The 27,954-nt window shown below is 39.7% G+C and overlaps 1 protein-coding gene and 1 long non-coding RNA gene across 7 annotated transcripts in view; one reads left to right on the top strand and one right to left on the bottom strand.

Annotated features, from left to right (window-relative positions):
* Nucleotides 1-27,880, top strand: part of LOC103468561 (uncharacterized) — a 67,661-nt gene extending 39,781 nt beyond the window's left edge. For 3 of the 6 annotated variants that reach the window (XR_001776881.2, XR_534233.3, XR_014088543.1), the window contains 3 exons: nucleotides 13,220-18,939; nucleotides 22,533-22,665; nucleotides 22,762-27,880. This is a non-coding gene — a long non-coding RNA (uncharacterized LOC103468561). The remainder of the gene's footprint in view (nucleotides 1-13,219; nucleotides 18,940-22,532; nucleotides 22,666-22,761) is intronic. The other 3 variants (XR_014088546.1, XR_014088544.1, XR_014088545.1) reach the window with 3 other exon arrangements.
* The window catches only part of LOC103468563 (protein shisa-8), an 87,306-nt gene that overhangs the window by 49,622 nt on the left and 9,730 nt on the right, over nucleotides 1-27,954 (bottom strand). The window contains exon 3 of the mRNA XM_008415697.3: nucleotides 41-156. Within this exon, the coding sequence (XP_008413919.1) occupies nucleotides 41-156 (116 nt within the window). The remainder of the gene's footprint in view (nucleotides 1-40; nucleotides 157-27,954) is intronic.

Below are 27,954 nucleotides of genomic sequence, written 5' to 3'. Positions count from 1 at the left end.
GACAGACTCTGATAGAAGGACCATCAAACCCCAGCCCTACCATTGTTGGTGCGCATGGTTCTGGCCGTGATGCCGTTCGTCCCGATGGGATGATGAATCCCAGCTCCATCCACCACTCCTGCCTCGCCCGGCTGCTTCAGAAGCTCCGTCAGAGTCCTGGAAGAAGCAAGGGAAACATTTAAGACACATCATCTTGGGAACGTCTTTGGATTCTTTCCCATTTGAGTGAATTTACACCAAAAAAGTAAAACCGAAAAACAAAAACAAAGCAACACAGAAAGAGAAAAGGAAGTGTAAGTGGTGAAATGAACTAGGATTGCTTCAACAACAGGACGGGTTGCGATAGGACATAGCAAATTCATGAAAAATGGGGGGGAAAAGGGGGGAAGCGACGTTTTGATGTTGACACATTATGAAACGATACGTTTCAAAAGGATTATTCACATTAATAAAAGAGAGAAACCGCTCGGAACGGAACATGAGGAACAGGAACGGAGGATGAAAAAGACTAGTCTTTGGTTGCTTGCCAGCAGGGAGTGCCAATCATTTACAGAAAATAAATATATATGTAGGACAATGTCTCCTCTTATCATCTTTTCGTTTTTTTTTTTTTTTTTTTTTTTTTAAGCCTTTGAACAAGTTCTGATGGCTTCGCAAAACTGGAACACATGCAGGATGAGGCCTGCCGATGTAACTCTTTGGGAGCAAAGAAGAACAACAAATCGAATCGCAGGGTCGACTTCGCTCTAACTGGACAGAGTAATTATTACTTTAACAATGAAATAAACTTATTATGAATTCTCAAAAAATGTTGAAGAGACGACAAATACACCAGAAAATAATCTGCTTTGCCTTACAGTGATCTAATTTTTATCAAATATATTTACTTCCATGCTCAGATTAAAAGCAAACAACAGAGCAGAGCAAAAAGATTTGTCATTTTTCCTCACGGCTAAATAAAAAAAGAACAAACAAATGCAGCTTTATCGAGTTGTTCTTTTGTTTAAAAAAACAAACAAATCGAATACAACAAAGAAAATAAGAAAGCGCCGTCAATCTGTCGACAAGGAAATTATAGCAACACGCCCAGGAAAGCAGCTGTGACCCGAGCGCTGCCATCAAGAGGAGCCATGAATATTTCCTCGCCGTTAATCTCACAGTTGAGATCGTCAGCAGGCTTTCTAACATGCATTAGAGCAATTCTCTTTTGATTAGCACGCTGTGAAATAGTCGTGTGTGTGCTTATCAGAGCGGTAAGGATAAAGACATTAGCACAGCGTCGACTTGGAAACAAACACTGCGGACGGTCAGAAGCAGCACAACGAGATAGTGTGTTACAGCAGCTGAAACTAGATATTTACATAAACTGCATAAAAAGGCAAATAATCTTTTTTTTTTTTTATCTCTTTATTTCACACGCCAGACTAAAGTTTTCCCAGTTTAGGTTAGTTGAAATTATTTAGTTTAGCTAAATGCCAGGATAAGGACCAAAATATTTACTTTTATATTCTTTAAAGGATGATGATGTCATCGCTTTCTAAGCCGCTACTTCACTTGTGTCAAACTCGAGGCCTGTGGGCCAAATCTGGCCCACTGTAGCTTTTTATGTGGCACTCTAGGCTCTAAAAAGAGACATAAATAGAACCGTCTATTAGATATTATTTTATCAATCAATTCAAAGCTGTTTTTATCTGATTTCTGCCAAATTGCATCAATTAGTCCCTCCAGTTTCTTGTGAATTATCCTGGAAATTCACACAAAATCAACAAATCACTGAACGTTTTCGCGCTAATGCGTAATTGTGAGTTTAATGCAGATTTTTCACAAAAATGTAAAAAACATTGGACGGTTTACTCCCACCTGCAGGGGGCAGTATTTCTTCTACTAAACAGCTGCATCAGCCTGAACATTATTTTGCATGAGACTCTCAATGTAGTCCTCCTCTGTTGAAAAGCAGAAGCTATAATCCATAAAAATGATACAGCGAGTATCAAAAAGTTGCATTTACCGTCGTACATAAGCGCATATGTTTCTAAATTACAAACACAGACACTTTTATTGCAAAAAAGAAAATCACAAAAACAAATGTGAAATCCTGGAGGGACTGAAAAGATCTTCAATATTATTTAATTTTAAGAGTTTATTTATATTTCAACAGTTAAACGGGTTTTATCACCACATTCTGGTGTAACCGGCTCTTTAAGAGCATTCATGGCCTTGATTTGGCCCAAAAGGAAGATGAGTGTGACACCACTGCTCTAATACGTTAATCCACAACACAAAAGTATCAACTGTTGAACATGTTTCTATGGTCTGATAAAAAAAGGAAGCTGTGAAGTACGAGGGTGGCAGTGTCATGATGTGTGACAGGAGTGACTGGTACGTTTCATAAAACGTCATTTTGAAAGAAGATTATTGAAAAACATTAAAGCAACATCTCAACATCGCTGCCAGAGAGTTCAACTTTGGGCGCCCATCGTTCTTTTAAATGGAAAATGACATAAGGAAAAACCGAAGATAGTTAAAAACCTAACTTAGTTAAACTGGTTGTGTGAGGAAGAATGGGCCAAAATTCCAGTAAACTTCTGCCTACTGAATGCAAACCAAAAATGCTCCAGCTAATTATTACATCATTCAAATGCTAGTAGGCATGACTGGTAAAAGAGTTTGTGTTTATATTGACAGATTTGTGATTGTAACACTTCCCCTTGTTTGAAGGAGTCAAACAAGTTTCAAACCTTCCCAAGAAAAAGAATAAACTCATGGAGGTCTGTCAAGTCTAAATAAAATCCTCCATCTTCCTTCCCAGATTCCTCTCTTGTCGATTGTCTTCACTCTCTCTCTCGCTGCTGTATTTTTCTTGCGCCTCACTGCAGGCATTTTTCATCCCAAGAAAAAAAAGAAGAAAGAAGAAAGAAACCGACATCAGTCAGAGTGATGTTGTTTTGGGGGTTTTGTTGTGCAGCGTTAGAAAGGCTGGAGTAGACGTGCTCCTGAAACGGATTACGGTAACGCAAGGAAACACGAGGAGATGAAAATAATGCTCTGACAGAACCTGGGAACCCATGCAGGTCTGGATGAGACTTAAGTTCTGGTCTTACTGGATGTTTGGGAGAGACGAGCACGTGTTGTTTGCTAGGGGTGGCAACGTAGAGATCATAGAGAAGATTATCCAAAAATAAATAAATAAGTAAAACCCACAAAAATGACAATATGGAAATTCAAAAAAACTCCACACAGAAACAAAGAAGTAAATGGAGTGGGAATCACAGCAAGATTCTCACGACTCATGTTGGAAGTCGTTTTGTCCTCGATATCATAAAATCATTCTCAGATAATGAGGTTTTAGTCTGTTGTTCTGCCTACTTTGAGCTCTTGTCACTTTAAATCCAAATAAGCTGCTACGGTCCACACCTCCCTAACTTAATGTTTACACTCACACACATGAAAATGACTTGCAGACAGAAGTGTATTTCTGCAGCCGTATATCTTTGAAAAGCAGAAGTGGAGCCTCCTGCACAACTGACAAGAATGCAAGTCTTTTCCAGTAGCCATTGTACAGTGCATACAGTGGTAAAACCCGGTGAACAAACATGCTGTAGCTCTGCTTGGGTTGCCAGGTAACGGCACAGTGCCCGTCAATTGGGAGGTTTTTGAAATGGCTTGTTTTCCAGACACCAAAAACATGGACTAAATGCCATTGAGTGTTTTTGGGTTCATTTTTTAGTACTTTGGTTGGTTTTAGAAGCAGGAGACACCCAAATGGAAGCATAAACACACACAAAGTGTACATTTTGCACAACAGTTACCCTCCTAGAACTATTTTTACTCTCTGGCTCCTCTACGGTTTTGTGTTGGCGCATACACTACAAACAAGAGTTGACATATTTTGCAGGTAGTCATTGACTGACATTGTGAAAGTGCTATTTTGACTCTGCAAACATTCCCTGTGGTACCGTTGGTCCAAAGTGTCCCCACTGGAGTACTGCCAGCACCGACTCAAATCCATATTTTATAGCCGAAAAACAAACATAACAGGTTTGGAAAATCTAATCTAAAAGGTATTTCTTTTTCCTCCCTCGACATTCTGCTCACAGTTTAAGAGCCATTAGAGCAGCCCTCAGCGGCTCCAGCCGAGGTGCATAACCACCGGGAGGGCTCGGCTTATCGCTGGGAATAAAAACGGGAACACTGCTGGAAATCACAGAACTCAGCAGAACTTCTCTCGGGCAAATTAACATTCGGGAGAAAATTTATTAGAAATCAAAGCTCCGCTGGGGTCACGAGAACAGACCTGAAAAAAATATACATACATAACATGCAAAAGGTAACTTTGGGAGCAGGTGAAATCAGCAAGGGAAAATTGCTACAACAGGGATTGTCCAACTGTAGAGGAATTAGGGTATAGACTCACTGTATGGTATGAACGCCCCTCAAATATCTACATAAACTGGATAAAATATCCCACAGGACTGCCACATGTACCAGGCCGTACATTGTTCTCCTTCTCAGTTAATGCTAACTAACTTGTTAATGCTTGTATGTTGACTACATTAGCTTACAGCAATTTAAATGCTAATGTTTACTGGATAAATTAACATTAGGGGAAAACAATTATTTAAAAAATCAAAGTACTAATTGGAGGAACTGCAACACAGCCTTCTAAGAACAACATAGAGCAACAATTTCCTTAAGCCAATATGTCAATATTTGCATATTAGCTGTAAGTACCCATAAAACACATCCACACAACCCAAATAATGACTGAACAAATAATTTCCTCTACATCCACCCCCTTTGACCAGTCCATTTTCTCATTTATTAGCACAAATATGCTAATATTAGCATGCTAGCTGCCATTAGCTAGTAGCAGTGTGTAAGTTAATAGCAAAATGTCTGTTGGCTAATGAGTATCTGGGAAAACAAGCAGCCTAAGTTCCTACCCTTTCAAAATCCATGATGCATTTAAAAACACCACATAAAATACGGAGAAATAAAGTTACAAAAAAAAAAAAATAATTTAGAAATATGAATGCTGCAATTTCAGGCAAAACACAAATGCTACAACTTTTATTATGCAACGCCTGAAAAAGCTGGTTGCTACAAGAAATACCCATAATATTTTCACTTTTATTTTTCATCCAATTTCTCCTTCTTTTTTTTTTAACCAATCCTGTTTTAAAGGAACTACAGTACCTTGGGCCTTCAGCTCTAACTTTCTAGTCTTTGTCCTCCACGTTTAAAAGCACCGCATTATTCAGCACAATGTATGCTTTGCGTCTCCTTGAAATCATCTTCTACGCTTTTCTTATCCGTTTCAATCTCTGCAACTTTGCAAGTCTGACTCATCGCCACGCTCTCGTTATCTCCTCGGTTTTTGATTTTATCGTCATGATCCCTTTATCTTTGTTGGTTTCCTAAATCTGTGTCATACTCATGTTGGTTTTCCTCTCATTATGTTGGGTGAAAGCGTAGGCTTTATAACTAAAGTTAAATCTATACAGAGGTTTTGTTGTTTTTTTTCTCTCTCAAACATTAACGTCACTAAGAGCCTCATTGCTGATTCTGGTCTGCAAGTCCTTTGGCCCACTTTCTATTTCCTCTCCATCTTCCTGCTTTTTTTCTCTCCCTCACTGATGATGCTCTGAAATACTCTAACCTGAGAAATTAGCAGCCTTCAATGTGATGAAGTGGATTATGAGGAGATCAGAACACTATAAACCCGCCTTAAGAGTTCAGACAGTACAGTCATATCTGCCGTATCTGGAGGTATTTCTTTTTATTTCCTTTCAACCATTTTCTACCTTCTCCTTCCAGAGACAAAAAAGCACACCATTTTTTATACCTTTTACACAATTTTTGCATTGAGTTGCATGAGAACTAGTGAATAACTGAAATGCAGAAAAGTGATGCAAAGTTAAAGGAGCGTAGGAAGGGGGGCGAGAAGGACGTACTTAAGAACAGAACTTGCCCAGCCTCTGTGGTGAGGAGAATCTGGCTCTGTTAACTGCTGACATGCAGCTTTTCAAACCAAAAAAAATGTGCAGCACAGCTATCAATATGTCCATATGACACACTCACACACTTTTCTTTCTCTGAATCAAGGTTTTTTGTTTGGTTAGCCTTTGCACCTTGTAACAAAGACACATTTGTGACTAAAATGGATTTGGGACGAGTCTTTTTTAAAATAAACGAATGAATGAACAACAGATTTTTGCTCTTCTAGTGCGTTTTCTAGAAGCAGTGATCCTCGATGTAGCTCATAGTTTCACATTTGTACTGTAGGCCTCAGCGTAACTCTACTCCTGATTTAATTCGTTGATTAAATTGCCAAGTAACAGATTTCGCTACATGGTTTGACAAAAAGGAATCCATCCCGCTGCAGCAGCTTTCAATTATACATTACTGCTGTCTTCTGTATTTAGAAAGAGAAATGAGATTTTCTCAACTTTTAATTAAACCTAAAAACTTTTTTTTTTAAATTTAAAAACAAAACTCTCCTGGGACTAGATGACATTATTAAACCACCAGATGACAAAAACGTCCCAGTGAAAATTGCAATTTGCATCATAACAAAATATGTTATACTAACAGATGTTAATGAGATTTCCCCAACTAATACATTTCATCAAACTGCAAAAAAAAAAAAAAAAAAATATATATATATATATGTATATATATATATATATATATATATATATATATATATATATATATATATATATATATATATATATATAAATAAATAAAGAGAGTTGTTGTGTATTTAATAAGAGACATAAAAAGGCCTGTGGAGCCTAAACACTGAGAACAAGCGGTGAAGCAGATTAATATCTGTGGAAATTGCTTCAGACAGAGGCAACCGTCTAGCAGCAAGAAATCTTTTCAGTCAAGCGCAATTAGTGATCATTCAGTCGTTTACGGGGGGGAAACGGATTAGCAGCTGAAGTACATTAATATTCACGCTGCATAAAACTTCTCTGAGGTGAAACATGTTCGGCTCGGTGGTGACGCCGTTTGGCTGCAGGTTTTTCCACAAACAACAGCAGTGAGGACAGGTGAAATTACTTATTTTAGACAGGGATCAATCCTTGAATCTCCCATGGCAACCGTTTGGCGGCTGCCTATACGCTTGCTAGTACAACATGCTGCCTATTCACCCAGAAGCTCACGGAGAACCTCGTCTTCCTCCCTGTAGACTAGCGGCACCAGCGATTAGTAAACACCCAGTCGAACCGCAGGTGTGCTACGAACTATACTGCAAAAAAAAATAAAGGGAACACTTAAACAACACAATATAACTCCAAGTAAATCAAACTTCTGTGAAATCAAACTGTCCACTTAGGAAGCAACACTGATTGACCCGACCAGGGTCCCCGTTGTCAATCAGTGTTGCTTCCTAAGTGGACAGTTTGATTTCACAGAAGTTTGATTTACTTGGAGTTATATTGTGTTGTTTAAGTGTTCCCTTTATTTTTTTTTGCAGTGTACTTCTCAGTCTAAAACTCCTGAGAACCGGATGTAAACGGCATCAAGGAGAAGCATTGTTGTGATGAAGAGCTGAAGAGTGAGTGTCAGAAAACGTAGGAGGTTCTTAAAGAGACAGAGGTCAATTTCAAGTCATCGGACAAGACATCGGATTTGAGAAAAAGTTGTTCAGTTGTAGCCATTTCTTTGCTCACTTGATCTGCCTGGAAAAGTGGATGTACAGTTAACTCGGATATTTTGCGGTATCCCATCATTCTTTGGGCAACGTTACACAATCCTTGCTTTGGGAAAACGTTGTTCTTCCTCAGTGAAACAGCTAACAGGGCTACAAAGTCCAACTCGCAGATTCTTAGTCTTGGTTGCGTAATTGAATTTGCTCCATTGCTTCCAATTGTCAGAGAGCTTCTGATGCTAAAAAATAAAAACGAGATGTTCCGGATTGTTCTGCAGAAACCCACTCAGATGCACAAACAGATCCAGTGGTCTGTCTTGCAGCAGCTTGCAGCTGAATCACTCCTCACTGTCACAGCAGGTTAGTTTACACTACAAGGCCCCCTGCGGACCATTCCAGGGGCCTGTGAAGCTTTGAAACCCCGCTGTCTGAGCTACTGATGCTGGATAATTGCATCGCGACACTATATTGCCACCTACAGCTGTTCTCGCCAAATCAGCCTCCGCAAAACCTTAAGGCACTTATGGACGGGCATTCACACACACACACACAGAGATCCATTGCCGTCGTCGTGCCTGGAGGGAGTTAAAGCGACGCCACGAAGGGGTGACTCACCCGATAATTCTCTCGGGTGGGATTTACATAGTGTGTGTGTGTGTGTGTGTGCGCGTGTGTGTGTGTGTGTGCGTGTGCGTGTGTGGGTGTGTGTGCGTGTGTGTGTGTGTGCGTGTGTGTGGGTTCCAGCGGTTTTACAAACAAAACCCCCCGCGGGGCTCAGAAAGTGGAATCTGAAGAGAGACAGCGTGCAACTTTCTGACCATTTGGCAGCAGCATTCCCTCCGTTTCTATTGATTAAATATTAATTAGACCACAAAAAACTGAAAGCATCGCCGGGATCAGAATATATGCATATGTATACATACTTTTTTTCTTTCTCTCGAATTTTACATAATGTGCTTTGCCTTTAAATGCTTTATGTGAAATATGATTACAGTCTATAGGATTTCCATACCCCTTTTATGTTGGCTGCTGTGAGCTGCATTTTCTTTCCTCAAAAGCTGCTTGTTATGTAAATTAAGTTAAAGTTCATTGTTATTTCAAAGCTGCTGCCACTTAGGCAGCAGTTTAAACTTTAATGCAAAAATGAAAAAGCTTTGGAACTTATCGGAGAAGGCAGAAAACAGTGTTTGCTCGACATGCATGCGCGTGGGTGTGTGTGTGTGCGTGTGTTTGCGTTTTCCATCCCTGCTTCATGTCGTCTTTGAGTTTTATCTGAAGTCTACACTTGAAGTGTCTATTTGTTAGTAAACAAGATTGCTAAAAATGTAAAAAAAGAAAAAAAAGTGCAAAAATTGTTAGTTTTTTTTGTCAAATCACATAATCTAAAAAAATGGTTAATTAAAAGCAAGACAATTAATATAAGCAATGAGGAGTATAAGTAAACATCTACTTGACACTATACACACACACACTGCAAACAGACAGAGGAAACACACAATGCTAAACGGGTGGTGTGATAAAACAAGTGGTCTGGTAACGTAGTCCCTGACTCACAGTCGTCTCTGGTGTCTTGATCGTGCGTGTGCTCCGACACACCCAGCGCTAACGCTGCCAGATAGTGCGCCCATGCAGGCTTGGTGGAGGGCCTGAAACTGTCTCCCACCCTGCTATTCCCCTATTAGAGCTGACAGCTGCCAAATAATGTCCCTTGGCATCGCTGAGTGCCTGCAATGCCAAGTCCTGTTTGTGCTCGTGCAATCTCTCATCAGCTCAAATGAGTGTGTGTGTGTGTGTGTGTGTGTGTGTGTGTGTGTGTGTGTGTGCGTGCGTGTGCGTGTGTGTGTGTGTGTGTGTGTGTGCGTGTGTGTGTGTGCGTGTGTGTGTGTAGATGTGTACAACCTCGCATTGCACTCATTCCATGCACATCGCGAGAATGGACAAAAACTCATCCCTTTAGGCTAAATTTCTCTTGTTTATTAGTAATTGTTGGAAGATTTTTTTTTATTATAATTTGCTAAAAATCAAGCAAGTTAAACTAAAGATGTGTGCAGCCTGTTGGAGGGGAGATGAATAAATCATGCACTGCAAAAACACAAAATCTTACCAAGTATTTTTGATACAGTTTCTAGTACAAGCATCTTACTTCACTTGAAACAAGTTAAAACTAACTTACAAGTAACTTTTCAGTAAAATATATGAGCTTGTTTTAAGTAAATGAAGTTATTTAACATTGATAAAAAATTTACTGGTTCCATTGCCAGATTATTTCACTTGTAACATGGACAAAATGTCTTGTTATATGTAAAATGATCTGCCAATGGAACCAGTAAATTTTTTATCAATATTAAGGAACTATTTACTGAAGGCCTGTGTGTCAAACTGAAGGCTCATGGGCCAATTCCTACCGGCCAAAGCTATTTATGTGGACTCTAGAGGCCCACATAAAACAACTTCAAGTTAACAGCTGAGTGCTTAAATATTATTCCTATTTTATCAAATTAAATCAAAAGTGATGCCTGTGGTGTCTCTTTACGGCTGTGAGATCTTTTGTGTATCCATCTCCTAACTGATACCTTTGTACAAACAGATCCTTTTGATCCCAGCCTCACTGTGTGCCTTTTTGAATGCTGAAATGTTGAAACTAAATCAAAAGGTGCTTCAACAAAGGGTGTACAACCAGATTATTCCAGCCCTTTGTTTTTTCCTCTAGTGAGTTTGTTTCACACTTAAATTGAAGACAGTATACATCACATTTATTTGGACAGAAACATCTAAAACTATTTCATTTTGTCTTTTATATCACTGGCATCTCATTTTTTTCCCCACCAATGTACATTGAAAGGACATAATGCAAAATTGACTTTTTTTGTAACTTTATATGATGTTCTGTTATTACTTCAATATCAAAAAATCAAAATCAAATTTCCTTTAAGTTGTTCCGCATTTTTATAATAACTGAAGGCGACACAGTTACCTGATTATGGCACCATGTCCCTGGAAAACACAAAATACTCCCCTTTAAAAAGGTAAACCAGTGATCAATTAATATTTCCAAGTTAGTTCCAACATTTTCGTCTTTCTTTTAAGAGCACATGTTATTCTTACATGCCGCCTTCGTTTAAAAATAAGTTGGGCTTTCGAGATGTTTCATTTAATTTAAAGTACAAATTTTAAGGGTGACTCTGGATGTGCTCGGTAATTTGGTTTCCCTCAAAGCCCGGGCATGGAAGAAATAATGACGACCCAAAAAAAGATATCTGCAGCCTTCATCCTCGAAGCCGCATGAACCAGTCGCTGGCAGGATCTCAGTGCCGAGGCTGCAAAAGATGATGTCACAGAAAATACCATATGTCACAGTCTGAGTCACTGCTTGCTCTCATTATTTTAGGTTATCTTTTCCATTTTCTTTTCTTTTTTTTTTCTTTTAATCACACACACACACACGCACACACGCACACACACACACACACACACACACACACACACACACACACACACACACACAAAGATGCAGATTCACACTCCTCAAGGGATTTGTTCTCAAACATTCACCGACGTGACGCACACATAACCCACGCATGAATACACCGACGCTCGCGCAGGCGTGCGTGCGTGCGTGCGTGCGCGCTCGCACGCGCTCATCAACGGGATATCCGTCGTCGTCCCGGCGCGATGCTTTTTGACAAAGCTTCTCCAGGAGCTCGGCATGCAGAGGTCTCGGCTTTCATCCATCATGACGTTTGATTTAGACGCGCCGATATGGATCGGCTCTGTCAGATTTCTGATACTGCTGAAATAACTTGGACCTCTTGTGGGAGTTTGTGGCACATATTTAATACAGCCTCCTGTCAAACTGAACACAACGCAGTTATTTGTGGGGTTACGGGATTATTAATGTTTTTTTCCTGTTTTTTTCTGTTTGTGTTGTAATATTTGAGAAGGCCTGCATGTGTGGAAAACTAGAGCTGGTTGAAGATTTTCTTTGCTGCTCTTTGAGTTATGACATAGATTAAAGCTGCAGTATGTCACTTGTATAAAAAAAGTGTATATATTTGTTAAAACTGTCACAATGTTGTGACAGCATAACATGAGACAAATAATCTGTGAAAAACTCAATCTCCACCTCCTCCTCCCATGAGCTACTATTGCTGTCTGAAGAAATGCACCAAAAACAACCAATCAGAGCCAGGAGGCAGGGCTTAGTGCTGTCAGTCAATCTCATGTACTCGCTCCTCAATGTGCTAATGGTGGATTAACAACTTATGGTTACAGGAAAACCGTTTATCCTCCGTCAACTGGACAGCATTAAGACCCGCCTCCTGACCCTGACTGGTCGTTTCCAGTTAGCACTGGGAGAAGGTTATCTGTCTCATACTGTACTGTCAAAACACGGTGACGGTCTCAACAAATATGTTAAAACTATAAATGTATTTTCTAAAAGTTACGCACTGCAGCTTCAGTGCTACTTTTATGCAGAATTCTGCAGGACTGCCATTTTCATTTCACTCTGGCGGCTCCACGGCGCCACCATTCATCACTTCAGCATAAAACAAAGAACCCCACGGTGCCTTTCGGTAGATGCATCCCCTTGACACCACCGCAGCATCTCCACTTCTCCAGCACTGTAAACATGTCAGGCTGTGGGCAGCTCTGATGAATTGGAAGCGCCGCAGCTCGCCCCAATGTGTGCACAGTGACAGGCCGGAACAGATGTTGTGTGGTGGGGTAGGCTTTTGTGCAGTTGGTGACCTTGCATCTCCACCTCTGGCGCTGACACATGGCAGCGGGAATGCCAGTTTGCTCAGGGTGACGAGGCACACAGTCTGGCGACCACAGCCTGGACGGGGAGGCGAATATGAGCACGGCTTGTTCCCGATGCTAGACGGGCGAGACAGGTGATTCCTCCGTGGCGGGAAGCGCCACGCGCCTTTTAAGGCGACGCGGGTGGTTGGGTGGCGACGTGAAAAGCCCGTTCACATGGAAATAGCTTCATTAGAAAGCAGATTAACGTGTTTGACGCCTGAGCTAAGCAGATACTTAGTTTAGCTTCGTAGCACGCAAATCTTCTACGGTTCAATTATCATATGAGGCTAAGTTTATTGTTAAAGGGATTCTGGTAACACTTTATTTGAAGGGGTAAGACTGACGTGACGCTGTCATAAACATGACTGGGAGGAGTCTTCATAAATGTTTGACTGTTGCTGTGAAGAGTTATTTAATAAATAATGACACTTTTAGTTAATTAAAAGTGCATTAGAAGTGTCAAACTTGCATTATTTGGTAAATAATTACACTTTCAATGCAAAGTTGCATCAAAACCTGCATTAAAAGTCTATTAAAAGTGTAAATTTTGCATTGAACGTGTCATTATTTACGAAATGACACAGTAATAAATATTCATGAGGACTCCATCTTCATGACTGTGTCATGTCTGCCTTATTCTCACCCCTTCAAATAAAAGGATATCAGGATTCTACAGCTGCAGTGGTAGTGATAGTTTGCTTTTACATCCTAACTTTAAACCCATCCTCAGTGTTTGGTTTGTCTGTGCTTCCGTAGGAACGTCCATCACTCGCAGAGGGAGCGAAGGGCATAGAGGACAGATCCGTATCTCGAGCCGTCATTTTGTGAAAGGTCACAGCCAGTTCGACAGTCCATCACGGGGCAACACAGAGGCCCAAACAACAACTCACTCACACCCAACAGCTAACTAAACCTGGATCAACAGGTCTGAGAAACAGACCACAGCTATAGAGACTCTAACCAGGTGGTCATCAGAACAGGAGCACCACAGGGCACTGTACTCTCACCATTCCTTTCCACTTTGTACGCTCTCCTGTTCCCTGTTCTGTTTCCATCGTGGGGAAAGAAGTGGAGGTGGTTGAAGAATAGAAATACCTCGGTGTTCACCTGGACTACAGGTGAGCATGTCTTCTAGAAGCAGGTTGTTGAGAGTGTGATCTTTTCTGTTTCCGTCTATTTAGGTAGTAGCATCAGAGCCTGGGACTGAAGAAGGTGATAAAGAAGGTTGGAGCAACTCTGGAACATCTTATTGTGCAAAGAAGGATTCTTCATAAAAATCTTTCAGAAAATGACAAACTTCACGAGACTGTTATGCAACAAGTGTCTTCAGCCAGAGGACTGCTTAAAAGTGCAGCGTTACTGACGCCTACAGGAGATCCATCCTGCCCACATCTGCCGTCAGCATCTACAACAACTCTCTGAAGAAACTTGGATAGTTTGAATTACTACAACAATTTGATTTCCTTTTGAGTTTATAAAGTATTTTCAGTTGAATTTGAGTTGGATTATTTGGAGAAATGTATAATCTGTCCCTTTCAATTGTATTCATACGTATGTTAAATTTAGAGAAAAGTGTAATGTTCCCCTACCTTTGGTACAGATTCATTAGGCATTAGCGTTTCATCTGAGGACAGACGCTGTGGGATTTTTAGACAAGCTCATCAAACAGTAAAAATCTCATGCCGGCCTTTTGTCGGCTTGTATTTTTCATTTCGTCTTTCATTTAATACAAAATTGACCGTAACTATTAAAAGTGTTTGGCTCTCTCACCGTAAAAAAACAACTCAGAGCTTTATTTGACACAGCCTAATTAATTTGATGTAACACAAAAGTACAGACGGTCCAACAACAGTCAGCCAGTCAACCTGCGTTCAACACAGATTCCTCCTTCGCTCTGCATTCAGCTCAAACTTTTACAGTCTGCATAAACATCACAGCTTCTCATGGCATGTCATTTATCACAGGAGCTACACACACACACACGCACACACACCCACACACACACACCAGCACAGTACAGTTAGTGCAAGGACACTCTGACAGCGTGCTGTAATACGCTAATGGATACAAAACTCTCACTGCCAGTTCTTGTTCCTCATTTGTCATAAAGTTAGAAACACAATTACACATGCACAGGCATTTGAGTACATTAAAAGTAATCTCGGCTTGGCTGTTTTTTAAGTTTTTTTAAAGGAAGTGCGTAAGAAGCAGCTGGATCTGTCAATGTATCCCGAATCCGATCAACTTTCACCTGCCTTTCATCATCCTTGTGTTTCAAGTTTTTGTCGTCTTCATATATTGTTTTAGGGGAAAAGTTATTTTTTCTAGTCTTCCATTATCACTCCTTTTGTTAAATTGTCTCAAGAAGAAACTGAAGTAAGTTTCCTTAAATTTTCTGGTGAGTCCTTTAGATTGTGGTACTTCAATCAGCCAAGACACCAAGCAAAGGTTACAGCTGGTTCTTAAAGGATTCGCCTGAGGGTGCACACACATTAACCAGTACTTTGATAAAGCTCCTTTTGATTTAATTTCATTATGTGGTCTTCTTTGGTAGGACTCTGTTATCATCCCATGTCTTAACTTTGTAATCTCTCAGGTTCTGAGGATCTCGTCTCAGGCCCTCAGGTGATTCCACAGATTTCCTGTCGGATTTTCTGAAACTCGTTCTTTTGTTCATTTTAAGAGGCATAAAAGATATGCTCAATTATCATCTTATGGCCAAAGCTGACCTCTGAAGCTTCCACCTGAAGACAGGTAACCCCAGAGGTCAAGGCTGCCATCGCCACATCACTCCGTGGATACAGAGTTTGTTTGGTGATGCAGGAAATGCAGCTTAAAAGTTAGTATTCATAAAATCCCCCACAAGGTTTAGAGAGATTTCTGTCATACCTGAATATTTTCTTTAAAAAAACAACCTTACAACTCTACTACCTAGATCAGTGGCTGCCAAACTTTGCAGCTTTTGACTCACAACATAAAGAGGTAAACGGGGTCGTGACCTTGACTCCCGGTTGAGCTAAAGCGCGTTTTAACCGAGTCAGTTAAAAGAGTATATTGGCCAATAAACTGCTGATGAGTAATCATATTCATATCACACCATACATGGCTTAATTTGTAAAAGTCTCATTCTTTTAGGTCACATAGCACTGTTGACAGCCGCATCGGTCAGTTTGTGTTGACGGGCAGAAAATACGCGTGAAGAATCTATACTGAAATTCTGAGTCCGTGGCTGTGAACCGTACAAAGGGGGCCTGTCTGTCTGGGTCGGGGTTGAGCTAAACTTTCCTTGTTGTATTATTCATCTTTGATGACAGGATGGAGCAGCACATGGATCGAGGGATTGAGCTTTTGTCTGCAGTCTTTTGCCTCTGGTCCTTTATACTGAAGCTCTCGGGTTTCCAGAACAACGTTCCGACCCGAATGTAAGGTTGTCAGGTCGGATCGTGAGGAAAAAAGGCTAATTCACTTGTTTACAAGTAGGATTGAAAAGCAACAAGCAACACGCATCTGATGGTTGTCATGGAGACCCAGTAACCCTAAGACGCCAACAGTGTGCTTTGAAGCATAATCAATGAAACATTAATCAACATTCTGATGTGTAATAAATTGTGTGTACAGTGTGTTCTCCAACTTTATTTTTTTGTGTGTTTGTTACAAACTTCAAATTACTTTCAACTGCCTGAGCTCGGAAACGTGGTTTTGAACAAGCCTAAGTTTCATTATTTGTGTCACAGTAGTGGCGTTTCAGAGAAATGTGGAGAATCCAGAGGACCTCCGGTCGTAACGTAAGCCCTGACCTGAAGGTCGCCAACAAGAGATGAAGAGCTGTTGTCTCTCCGAGGCACAGCGGGAGTTCTGGACCTGGGACAGACGGGATCACAGCAGCAGAACTGACTGACAAGCCGTTGTCAGTTTCAGTCCATTCTCAGCAGCAACGTCTATGAACGCAACTCCACTGACCGTACGCCCAACATTCCCAGTTTTATGACAGCAGTGGGCTTCAGCCAAGCTAAGTGTTGCGATTCAGAATCACTGTGATATAGGCATCAGATGGTCTTGATCAATGTTTCCTGTCAAACAAACAACAAAAAATGTGTTTGCTTTGAAACCAAGCGTTGTTGAATTCTCATGATCTTATGCTAGTTGCGTCACTTCTTCGTACCTTACAGTGATGCGGACTTGCCAATAGCAAAACAGCTGACTGGCTGTGTCCAGCTTTTGGTTGTAGTTGTGGTAAAATAAATTTAAGATACATTTAAAATACTTTAAGATTTACAAACAGCTCTCTAAATTCAAGACTTTTTAAGGCCTAAAATTGGGATTTTCAAATTTTAGACTTTGTAAATGTAATGAACGGACTGTAATGACTTCACATGCCCGTTGTAACAGTGCAGTGTTCATCTTGACATCCATATCATATCAAGATAAACAACATATTCATATATTCATATTCCGATCAAACATTCATAACAATCTTCTTTGCAATCTGCGCAGCAATCAACATCCTCAGCCCACACCGTGCGGGAGGAGCGGCTCCCATTAGGGCGTAAAATGGAAACCTGGATATAAACTGCAGCTTGATGGGTTTGAGGAGGCCGGCGATCCTGAGGATATTATAAAAATTTTACGGTGGAGAGATTTGATCTCACCTCCTTTCCAATTTATTTGATTTGAGCGCCCACGCCCCGCTTTAGCTCGTTGCTCTGTGTTGTTGTCCCTACTCCCCTCTCTTTAACTCGAGAGGCAACAATTTGGTTTGACAGAAGCACTTTCGTCCGATATTAAAGTGCACTTTTCACTAAGAATATACCAAAAAAAAACAAAAAAAACAATCAATGTTTGTTTGTGGGGAGACGATTTGCATGTTTTTATTTATAATACTGGATAAGTTCTCTTCCTTCCTCCATCAGTAATATGATTTTCATCAATAAAAAAAAACAAACCAAAAAAACAAACAATTTCCTCCCATCATGCACTATTTTACCAGCCTGCCAAACTGAATAAACCCCAGTAAAGTCTGAGGTTGTTAAATGACAAAAATTAGTGTTTCTGTCGGGAAGATTTCTCTGCTGAAATCTTCCCGACTTGTGAATGTCCTAAAGTGAGATGTTTTAATTGAAAAGAAAAATCTGTAGCAAAATTCCCACGGAGGAAACAAGTCAGAAAAGGGCGTAAGACTTTAAAAAGATGGGAGTCGAGACGTTTATAGATTAATGGAGCAATGGTATGAAAAATTAACTCGCCCAGTTCTCTCTTTTGATAAAATGTCAATTAGCCAGTCTCTTTCAGCAGCTAATCCAGCTTCCCGCCATTCCCAGGCTTTTTTTCTTTTTGCTACTGTTAAAATGCTTTCTCTATCTCTTTCCATCATGCCTCCTTGTTTTCCTCTCTCCTCTGCGTGTTTCTCTTTTTAATGGCTCTCTAACTCTGACAGCTATTACCCCATCCCTCTATTTCTCACACTGACTTTTTGTTCATCCCTCATTTCTCATCTCCCTTACTCTCTTTCCCATCCTTTATGTTCCCCTCTCCCCTCTTCCTCTGACTCCCCTTATCTCCGCAGCCTCCTGCCTGCCTCCGCCTCTCTCATCCTCTCTGTTATGTGTGCTGTTTAGCTGCGCTTAGCTTCACCTGTCAGCTCGGATCAGGGCTGTGGAGCAGCAACATGACAAACTGCCCTCTGATTCACTTACACAGTCACACACATGCAAGCGTGCGCACACTTGTAGCGTCCCTGCAACCATCTCCTTTATTTTTCTTTTTTTTATGTCCGTCTTTGATTTCTCACTGCGGTGTGTTGATAAGTGTTAAAGTGATGTGGCTCTGTAGTCAAACTTACAGTGAACACAATATCCTGTGATATTAAATCGTGTTTTAAGTCCATTTTGAAGGCTCAACATTTTTGTTTCCGCTTTTTAAAAAAACTGTCTTGTGTCGAGAAGATTTTTAGCTATTCGAATTATGATGAAAATTGTAATTAACTGTGGCTTATGCTAATATCATATCAAATTATTTCACGGTCAATTAAAGTATTTCATATTTCCGGTGCTAGTTTATTACGAAGTAACTGTTAGCATTGCGTGTCAATCGGCCAAATTCTGATTAGCTAACCTCCACAAACCTAACATTTTGTCAACATTACAGCATTAGCTTCCATCGTTTACTTCAGTAGGTGTAGTTAACAGAACAAATTAATAATAATAATTTTAAAAATGCTCTTAAATAATTTTTTAAAAAGATAGAAATGATGTACTGACTGAATACACTGTTGTTTTAATACCAAACCTATGCGGAACGTTTCTGTGCGTCCGAGTTCCACTCCGCCCGTTTAAAACGCGGCACTAACCGAAAGCAGACGAGTGTGTAGAGAGGACTCTACACACTCGTGTGCAGTAGGTGGCGGTATGCACCTTAAAGTTGCTTGCGATCCGCCACATTAGAAAAGAAGAAGAAGCAGAGCGGACTTGCAGCTATCGGTAAAGTTGGCTATTTAGGAAGATTAAGAGTTCTTTTTGAGCAATAATGTCAATGGAGCGACAAAAGAGGGTCCAAACCGAAGCTTTATGGGTGTTTTTCACCAGGAACAAGGTGCTTAACGCACTCTACTGAACTTAACACTCACCTGAAGCAACGCTGTGCCAAACGTAAATATCAGTGGTGTAGAGTAAAAATAGGCGAAAGTGCAAATCCAGCTGCTCGTAAACTTTAACCAGCCCCAAATGCCTCGAGACGAATTCATCTGACAAGAGCTGTGCTCCTGTGGTGCATTCAAGCACAATTGGAATATATTTCAAAATTAATTACCACACAATATAAACTTTTTTCGCTTACAATTTTAAATTATGTAGCTTATATTTACAAAAATCTCTCGTAAGGATTGATGCATTTATTTGTTTATGCAAGTACTTGCAGTTTTATTTAAATCATTCACCTGCCCTATATGAATCTATATAAATAGTTAATGACATAAGTGGTACTGTCACCACTTATGTTATTTTTAACATAAAATGAAATAGACCTGCTTTGAAAAATAAAACTCTTCAGACATCAACTTAAAATTGACATTTTATGCGTTGCCAATTCTTACTCACTAATATACTTTTTTACAAAAACTGTTATTTTGTCCCCTGGAGAGTTCTGGGAAATCTCTGCATCAACACATGGTTACCTTGGCTTCAAAAGCTTTAAACACGCAGAGTTGTATCTTTTTTTTTTTTCTAAAAGACTAGCTGACTCAGCACATTCAGACACAGAAAGTCTGCTGAGGATTTTCTGGCGTTAGCTTGATTCCTCTCTCCGTTGACATGCTCAGCTTGTGGTTCGTTAACATGGCTCATAATGAGTTCTCGTTGCAATTAAAATGATTAGTAAGTGGATAAAAATTAACGCTCACCTGCTTCATAAAACAATTTGGCATATCGTGATTTTTAATGATTAATGTTGCACTGCAGTGCACTCTTTGCTGTCGGTCTGAGGGAGAGTTGGGCCTCATCACAGCCAGGATGGCAGAAAAAAAACGCACTATATTTACATCTCTGCCACTGTGAACGGTTACACATATGTAATATTAAATGCACAATTTGTCAGATTTTATTATTTTTTATGGATTTATACTTCCATCAGTCAACAATAGGTCTAAAAGAGGAACAAGAAAACCAGAAAACCAGAACCTTTTAATTACCTGACATGATTTTGTAGATGTAAAGTAGAAAATGAACTTTCTATGCTACCATACCTCATTTAAATGGTACAAATAGCAAAAATAAATAAATCAGTGCTCAAACCATATACTTCAACATTATCAGAACTTACTGTTTCTGGTGCAAACATTCACTAAAACAATGGTCACTCAGATAGTAAAAGATAGTTTGGTTTAAAAAAAAAAGAAAGAGGGGTTTTGACAATATAATGCATCTATAGGCATTTCTAGCCTATTAGACGAACAGATTAAGATCTTACCCACATACCAACATTTCCTGAATGTACAAAACAGGCATTGAAATGTAAAAAGCTCTTTTTCTGATGCAGTAGCAGATAACAACAAACAAACACGAGCGGGGAACTTTAAGAAGAAAGAAGGCGAGACGATGAAAATAGAACTTGGTAGGCTCTATATTCCACCAAACAAAAGCGCACCATTGCAGTGTGGAAGAAAATCCCATTTTTCTGTCATTCTGATGCTTAACAGCGTGTTACGGCGCAGCGTTCAGAGTGTGGTGCAACCTGCTGGCTGCTCAGCCCCTTTTTTTCCAACTGAGCTCTTAGATGTTTTGGAGGACTGACAACAGGGGGGAACTGCTAAAAAAAAAAAAAAAAAAAAAGTCTTCTGCTGCCAGAGATGGAAGAAAAACAGTGTTGAGCTGAAGACGAGTTCAGCAGGCAAAACACAGGCAGGAAGGTTAAAGATGGACGGATTTGTGTGCTAAAATATGGCAGGAAAAGTCTATTCATATTTCACTGGTTTGTTCATGAACACTGTCATGTTCAACAAGATATTGATCCATAGATTAAAGAAAAATAGACTACACTTGCTTTAACAGAAACACACAAAAAAAAATAGTTTTCAGCACCACTAAATATAAAAATAATTACGGTAACCCATTTCTATCAATTGTATTTATTTAATTTTTTTTATTAAATAAAAATAACAGTAGATGTTGACCTGAAAGCAGAGCATCACTCATTACCAAGCAAAGTGGTAAAAAACAAAGAACAGTTCTAACTGGCTAGTGAACGACACATCAGCAGCTATATTAGCTTCCTCTGATCATAAAAGTAGTCCTAGAGTTGTTTTCTTTTCTCCAGTATCTGCAGTTTTTTTTTTTTTTTTTTTTTGAGTGACCCCGGTTGTAAGCCAGTTTTCCATTATTACTTTAACACAATCCTTTGGTAAGCTAGCTGTAGTGTCGCACTTTGAGCTGACGTCACGGTAAATAAACGGTCGTTTACATGCGGTACCTCGCGGACCACTAGGGGGCGCCCGCGGAGGATTTGTGACTGGAAGTGAGAAGCTGTGGACGAAATGAAGATACTGTTGTAGAATCTCAAGTGCTAAAGAAAAGTTTGGTTCATGACATTTGGAGCTCAAATCTAAACATGTAACATAAACAATAGCCAAAAAAATATGAAAAGCTGGCTTTCCATACCAGCCAGCTGTACGGAAAGCCGTTGATGACATAACTCAATCACATAACAAAGCCCTAAATTGCTATTTACAAATGTGAAAATTGTTATGTAACTGGAGATGCAATCAATATACCTTTATCGTGAAGAAGTAAAGGTAGAAATTACTTTTTTAATTAGCTTTTTTATTATAATTTTTTGAAATTACAAAACAAAATCACTAGAGAGGTGATTGGTCTTCTGCTGAGTTTAATCAATCGGATGTTAGGGTGTGTTAAATGAGACACAGCAGCAACATAGTATTTTATCACGGAGAAAAAAACTATTTAAAAAATAAGACATTTTTTATGTTTTGATACATTTAATTCAACTAATAGAGTCCCCAATCAAATAACCAAATTAATTCAAACCTTTAAAAAACATTGAAAAAATATTTATCTTATATTTAGCTACAGATTTCCAATTTAATCCAAGTGATCAAATATAACAATTTATTAATGACTACCCTTTATTAGAAAGAACATTAATCTGTTCTGATGAGGAATATTAAGGTGATGACCACTTCCTGTTTCAATATGTCTGCGCCTCAGTGAAACAAAGGCAGGTGAATAAAGACAGGGATGAATGAGCGTGGCACGGAAAAACACACATAACGAACATCTGGATTAATAACGTGACATTATTTACACGTGTAGCGTCAGATGAGCGATTACGTTCAGTAATATATTGTTAATGTATCAAGCTTCGTTAAGCAAACACAGCCTTTCTGCTCACACCAGCTCTTCTTGAAAAGCTGAACATACCGCAGCCTTAACATAACCGCTACGAAATTATCTCTCGTCTTTTACTGCAATTACTCCCCTCCATCTGTTCCCTGTGTTTTCGGGTGTTATCGGTTCATATAGCGGAAACGGCATTTAAACGTCTGTTTCGCTCTTCGGCACAGCTTGCCTCGGAGCCCGCAGTGCCAAGCGCGTGTCTGTGAGCTGAGAGGTGGCGCCTCCGATCGTCGTCGGGGGTAATCGGTTTGATCAACCGGACACGTCGGGATCAAGTGGAAGGCAGCGTCGACATTTGAGGCAAGTTTGGGCGTTTAGGAAAACCACAACTTTTGGAGACACTGGACGTCATTATCCGCTCCGGCGATTTGAAATGTTACATTTCACCAACTTTAGGTCAAACGGCAGAGGTGGCAGACATGTTGAAGAGTTTATGAGGGATACGGCAGAGGAGGAAACGGACGGTGGCATCACAGGAAGGAAGGAGCGTGAAGCAGCAGCAGGGACGGAGGTGATGAATTGAAAATGAGATGACAGGAGAGAGGGAGGAGTAGATGGATAAGGCGTATTGCATTTTGACCATCACGGCTGCCATGTAGAAATGAGAAATCTCACTTCTGTCATTTACAATTGGCTCCGTGTTACTTCACCGTCTCCCTCGGGGAATGTTATATTGTTTTCACTCCAGCTCAAGGGCACGCCGTCAAAGTCTTTTCCCCTCTCATCGTTCTTATGCTTACTCCATCATCAACTTTCCTTCATTTCCTCCCTCCCTTCCCTCCTTCGTTCTCTCTTCCTTTCGTTCTTTCCTCGCAGTGGCTGGCTTCCTCTTGGCAGGCATTCGTGTTGCGTCACGCTGACATTGAAATGTTGATACCAGCATCAGTATAATTGGAACGATATCGATTGGGTGACAGCTGCCAAATATGACTGTGCATATGTGCGTTTTGGCGTGTCTACAGCAAAATTCACACTAATGGAGGCCTTGACTGGTTCTGACGCAAACGCCGTATTTCTTGGATCCCGTTGCCGTTCGCCAGGCTGAACAACAACAACAACAGGTCCCTGGTTGGATGATCAACCTTTCTGTCTTTGTGAGCTGCATGTGAATCTGTTTGGCCACAAATTTAAGAGTAAGAAGAATAAGTCTCCGTTTACCTTATTTTGGTGCTTCTTAGATTTACTTCTCAATTGCTGTTGTTGTTGAGTACGGCACATCCGTGCTTCAGGTTGTGATTTATAGGAGTTTGAAGTCTGAAATGCCGGAGGCGAAAAGCGATGTTTGGGCAGCCAGAGTTTAGCAGATGAGAAAATGATACAGTTGTGATGTCGATGATGTAAGCCCGGCGCTTTCCGCAGCCGCGTTACGTAACCAGCATGCAGAGGAAGCCGTCATGGTCTGGGAGTTCAGTCCAGCTTTAAATTTTGGTTCTTTTCTTTTCAAACTTTCTCTGTCCATAGAGAGTACCGCAAACCTAGAAGTGTAGAAGTCTAGGTTTAGGGTACATCTCATGGTGTACGATCAGGTGCTGTCTTTAGGTCCTGATATGTTCTGACAACCTGAGCTGCCGTGAACATGAGAAGGTTTTAAAACTTGGTACCAATCGTTTTTCTTACACCTCTACATACCTGGTTCAACAATCTCAACATGCTGTCTGTGTTCCTGTACATTACCAATAATTCAGCAAAATATTGGATCAAATTAAATTTTCCTTTGAGCGGTTTAACAAATAAATGACAATTTGAAGTGTCTATTACACCACGGACGAAGCAAAATAAGGATGATTTGGAACTAAATGACAATAAATATTTTTATAAACAGGTGTTTCACAAAAATGCCTTGTTTTATTGTTCCTTTGATCTGTTGGTGTGGCAACGCCAACATTAGGGCCAAAAACTCGCCGTCTAAAATAGTGGAAACATGCAATAACACAACTGGTGGTAAACAAAGCTCATTATCTGAACTTATTAGCAGTGGAACCTGAAGTAACTGGATTGCATGTTTGATTCTAAGCGCTTTTGAATATCGTTTTTTGTTTGTTTTTTTGTATTGCTTTGTGTTATGTAACTGTACTATGACTGCCCTCTTGTTTTTTTTTTCTCATCTTATTTGTGTATTGTTTACTTGCTGCAAAACCAGCTGCCTTTCAGGAGCATCTGAAAAAAGTCTTGTCCTGTTTTCACTTCAAGTTCCTGATCAAAGCATTTTCGAACGATTCGTCCAATCTCTGATGACGAATATGGTTACCTTAGAAATTATATAATTATCTTATGCATTGTATAATTGATTATACAAATATATAATTAACTGATTTGATAAAAAAAAAATAGACTGAGGCAAGCCATTGTTTCTAACGCTGCACTCAGCAGGTTTAGTCATTTCAACGATAGCAAACTTCTTTTTTCAGATTGCTGCAAAAAAAAAAGATTAATATTTAATTATTCTAATTCTCATCTTATTTGCAGAGAACCTATTTTTTTCTTTACAAGAACACATTCTGTTTTGCTTAAAGTACTGAATCACAAAAAGGCTCTGCTGGAAACATGTATAAAATATCCTTGTTTTTCCTTAATGCACCATGTTTTCTCCTCTGCTAGGGAGAAAAAGATGAATCACCGTGCTTTCCAAGTAAAGGCAAAGGAATTATTTAAATACCAGCCTTGAACTTAGTGGGTTGTCGCAACAACTTTTAAGTGTTTTTATTGTGCTTAAGTGCTTTGGGCTAATAAATAATAGGGTCAGCGGGACTTCCTTTTGATTTAAGTTTTTTTTTTTTCAGAAGGTTTTTATTCATAAAGTACAGCGAGATAAGAAATCGGGCCGCGTGGAAGAACAGAGGAGAAATCTGAGTGGGGAAAAGGAATGAGATCAACACAACGGGAGGCCCACAGGGAGTGCAACAAGCGCAGGCGTGGGAATATGAAAAGCAAACTGAACACGAAGAAGACGACGGGTGGAAGATGAAAGAGAAAACCAAACTAAAGCGAGTTCCTCATCATCCCGTTCCTCTCGGTTTCCCCTCGTCTCCGCTCATCTGGCTCCTCTTTGTCTCGTCTCTCTTTGGAGACAACGCCGGAGCTTAAACGCATTGGCTCGGGAGTCGTTATTAGTATCCGCACCAATTGAGAAGAGCAAATATGATCTGGGCCGAAGTCGAAATGTTCCCGTTTGGAAATAACAGCTGGGAGGTGATTGTTACGGAGCTCTCTCTCAGACAGGAGACGCAGCAGATGGAGATTTGAAAAAAAAAAAAAAGAAGAAAAAAATCAAGAATAAAATATCTTGAAATTGATACAAAATCTATTAAAATCCCAGTCGGGGCGCTGCAGGGAGATGAGAACGGAGCAGAACTGAAGTCAGTAATCGTGATTTAATGATGTAACGTCATTCAAAAATAACCTCTCAAATCTGCAAAAAGACTAAAATAACGATTAGGTAGAAACTCCAGGATAATTAGAAAATCCTTTTTATTGACAACGCTTAAATTGAGAGAGTGCAAAATAGAAATATCTGGTCATTTTATTCTTTTTAAAACTACATTTTAAAACTCAATTATATATTCCAGTTGTCCACTTTTTAAACTCAAAAAAAATTAAATCATTCATTTTGGTGTCATTCAATATTTTGGTTAATTAAAGCTGGATGTACGTTGAAAGCGAGGGTTTAGACGGATTAATAAAGTACAGAAAACATAGAATGAGAACAGACAGACAGATAGACAGACAGACAGATAGATGTAATGCTCGCTATTGTGCGCTCCAGCCAACAGCTATGAAAGCAGTTGATTTCCTGTCAGAAAGACTTGGAACAAGCATCAGTCTACGCTGGGACAAGACCATTAGCAGGATCAGTGGAGTGAAAATGGAGCCCGTGTTTTGGACGACATGTTACCAGAGTTTATGTTCACGTAAACGGCCAAATATACCAAAGAGCCTCTGAAACTAGAGTGCGCCAATAAAGTGAGTACACTCTAAAAACAAGTTAGCAAAGTACATTGAGCATGATAAATGGGGATGTATTCTCTTTGCTTCCTTTCCCTCCCAAAAAGGAAACTCCTTCAGAGTCTCCAAGTTAAAGGCAAAAATGACAAGTTTGCTCTCAGCAGCTCAGAAATAAACCCACCGTTACGGAGTAATGGCATTTTATTCAACTGTGTGATGTCAATAATCTGATAGCATAAAAGGAAGTGTAGCGATTTTCTTTTTTTACATGTTAACCCCTTAACCCTCAACCCTGGAAAGTAGAATTGAAAAACGGCATGCAGGCAGGCTAAGGGGTTTTAAATGGCATTTTCTTGAACTTTTTTTTTTAAAGAAAAATTTAAATATTGGAAAAAGAAGACTGAAAACACAATTTTTTCTTTTTTTAATGATGATTTTACAGCTGTTTTAGCGAGCAAAGGGTGATGAGAGAAAGGGTCGTAAGTTGAATTGTAAGAGGATGAAGATGAAAGATATGTGCAGTGCTTCCAGCGGTAAAAATAACGTAGAAATGCTCCTGTGAGCAATATTCATGCTAACACGACATATTTTACACAGCACATTATATTTTATATGTTTCAGGAGAAAGATTCATTTTGCAAAGCAACAAAGATTTTTGTCATACAAGGAATGGACAAGTTTTCACATTTAGATGAAGTAATAATGTAAAGCACACAAATATAAATTATTGACATTGCTCTCCTGAATCTTCATTGTATTCTTATCTCCCTTAAGTAGATTTCCTTATTTGTATTACTTGCTATATGAATTTATTCCATGTATTTTAAAAACCTGTTGCCCTTTTCCATACAGTTCAATACTTTCAATGTCCCCATTACTGCCAGCATTCCTGTGAAAAGTTCTGTAATGTTTTTTTTTTTTTTTTTATACAAGTCTGGCCGTTTATTGTGGATTTGTTCAGCTTGATTTTTGCCATGTTTAATTCATGAGACCCCGTTAGGAGTGGACAGAAAGGCCCTGCCAAGAAATGAAAAGGGAAATAATTGGCAATCTGAAATGGTTGTTCTGAATGTGGAGAACGAAAGAGGGGGCAGCTGTCGCTCATTTGGTGGCGTATTATTCCTGAAATCAGGAGGTTGTGAGTTTGAATCCAGCTGCCCGCATCAGGCGCTGCCCGTTTTCTACCGATCAGTGTGTGAATGCGTCAGCACTGGGAGTGTGTAGGCACACGAATGTACGCTAAGAAAGTACTTTGTGGTCAATCTCTAAATTCTGCCCAACCCAGATGAAGAAAAAATAAAAATTAATGTTGTCTTTATGCTAGGCTAATGAATAATAACTGGCTACAGACAAACTCCTTAAAGACTGGGGGGGAAAAAAAGCCTGTTTGACCAGTTCAACTTGTACTAAGAAAAAAAAATGTCGGTATTAAACATTTTTCATTAGCACCATATTTCAGTATGAAATTATTTTTGCTGTTGGTCTGATGTAGTATTGTCTTAAATGCCATGTTTTCATTAGCCGTTTGATGAAAGTCATCATAATTAACAACAATAAAGGCTTGAAAGCATCAGGCTGTGTGTAGTTATTAATCTCCGTTACGTGTAACTTTGTGCATTCGTTTACTGAAATTAATGACCTTTTAAG

Source organism: Poecilia reticulata, chromosome 8 (assembly GCF_904066995.2).
Source record: "Poecilia reticulata chromosome 8, P_reticulata-male-v2, whole genome shotgun sequence".
Lineage (NCBI taxonomy): Eukaryota > Metazoa > Chordata > Actinopteri > Cyprinodontiformes > Poeciliidae > Poecilia > Poecilia reticulata.
The sequence above is the reverse complement of the archived record's forward strand: the minus strand, read 5'-3'. Positions and strand labels throughout refer to the sequence as shown.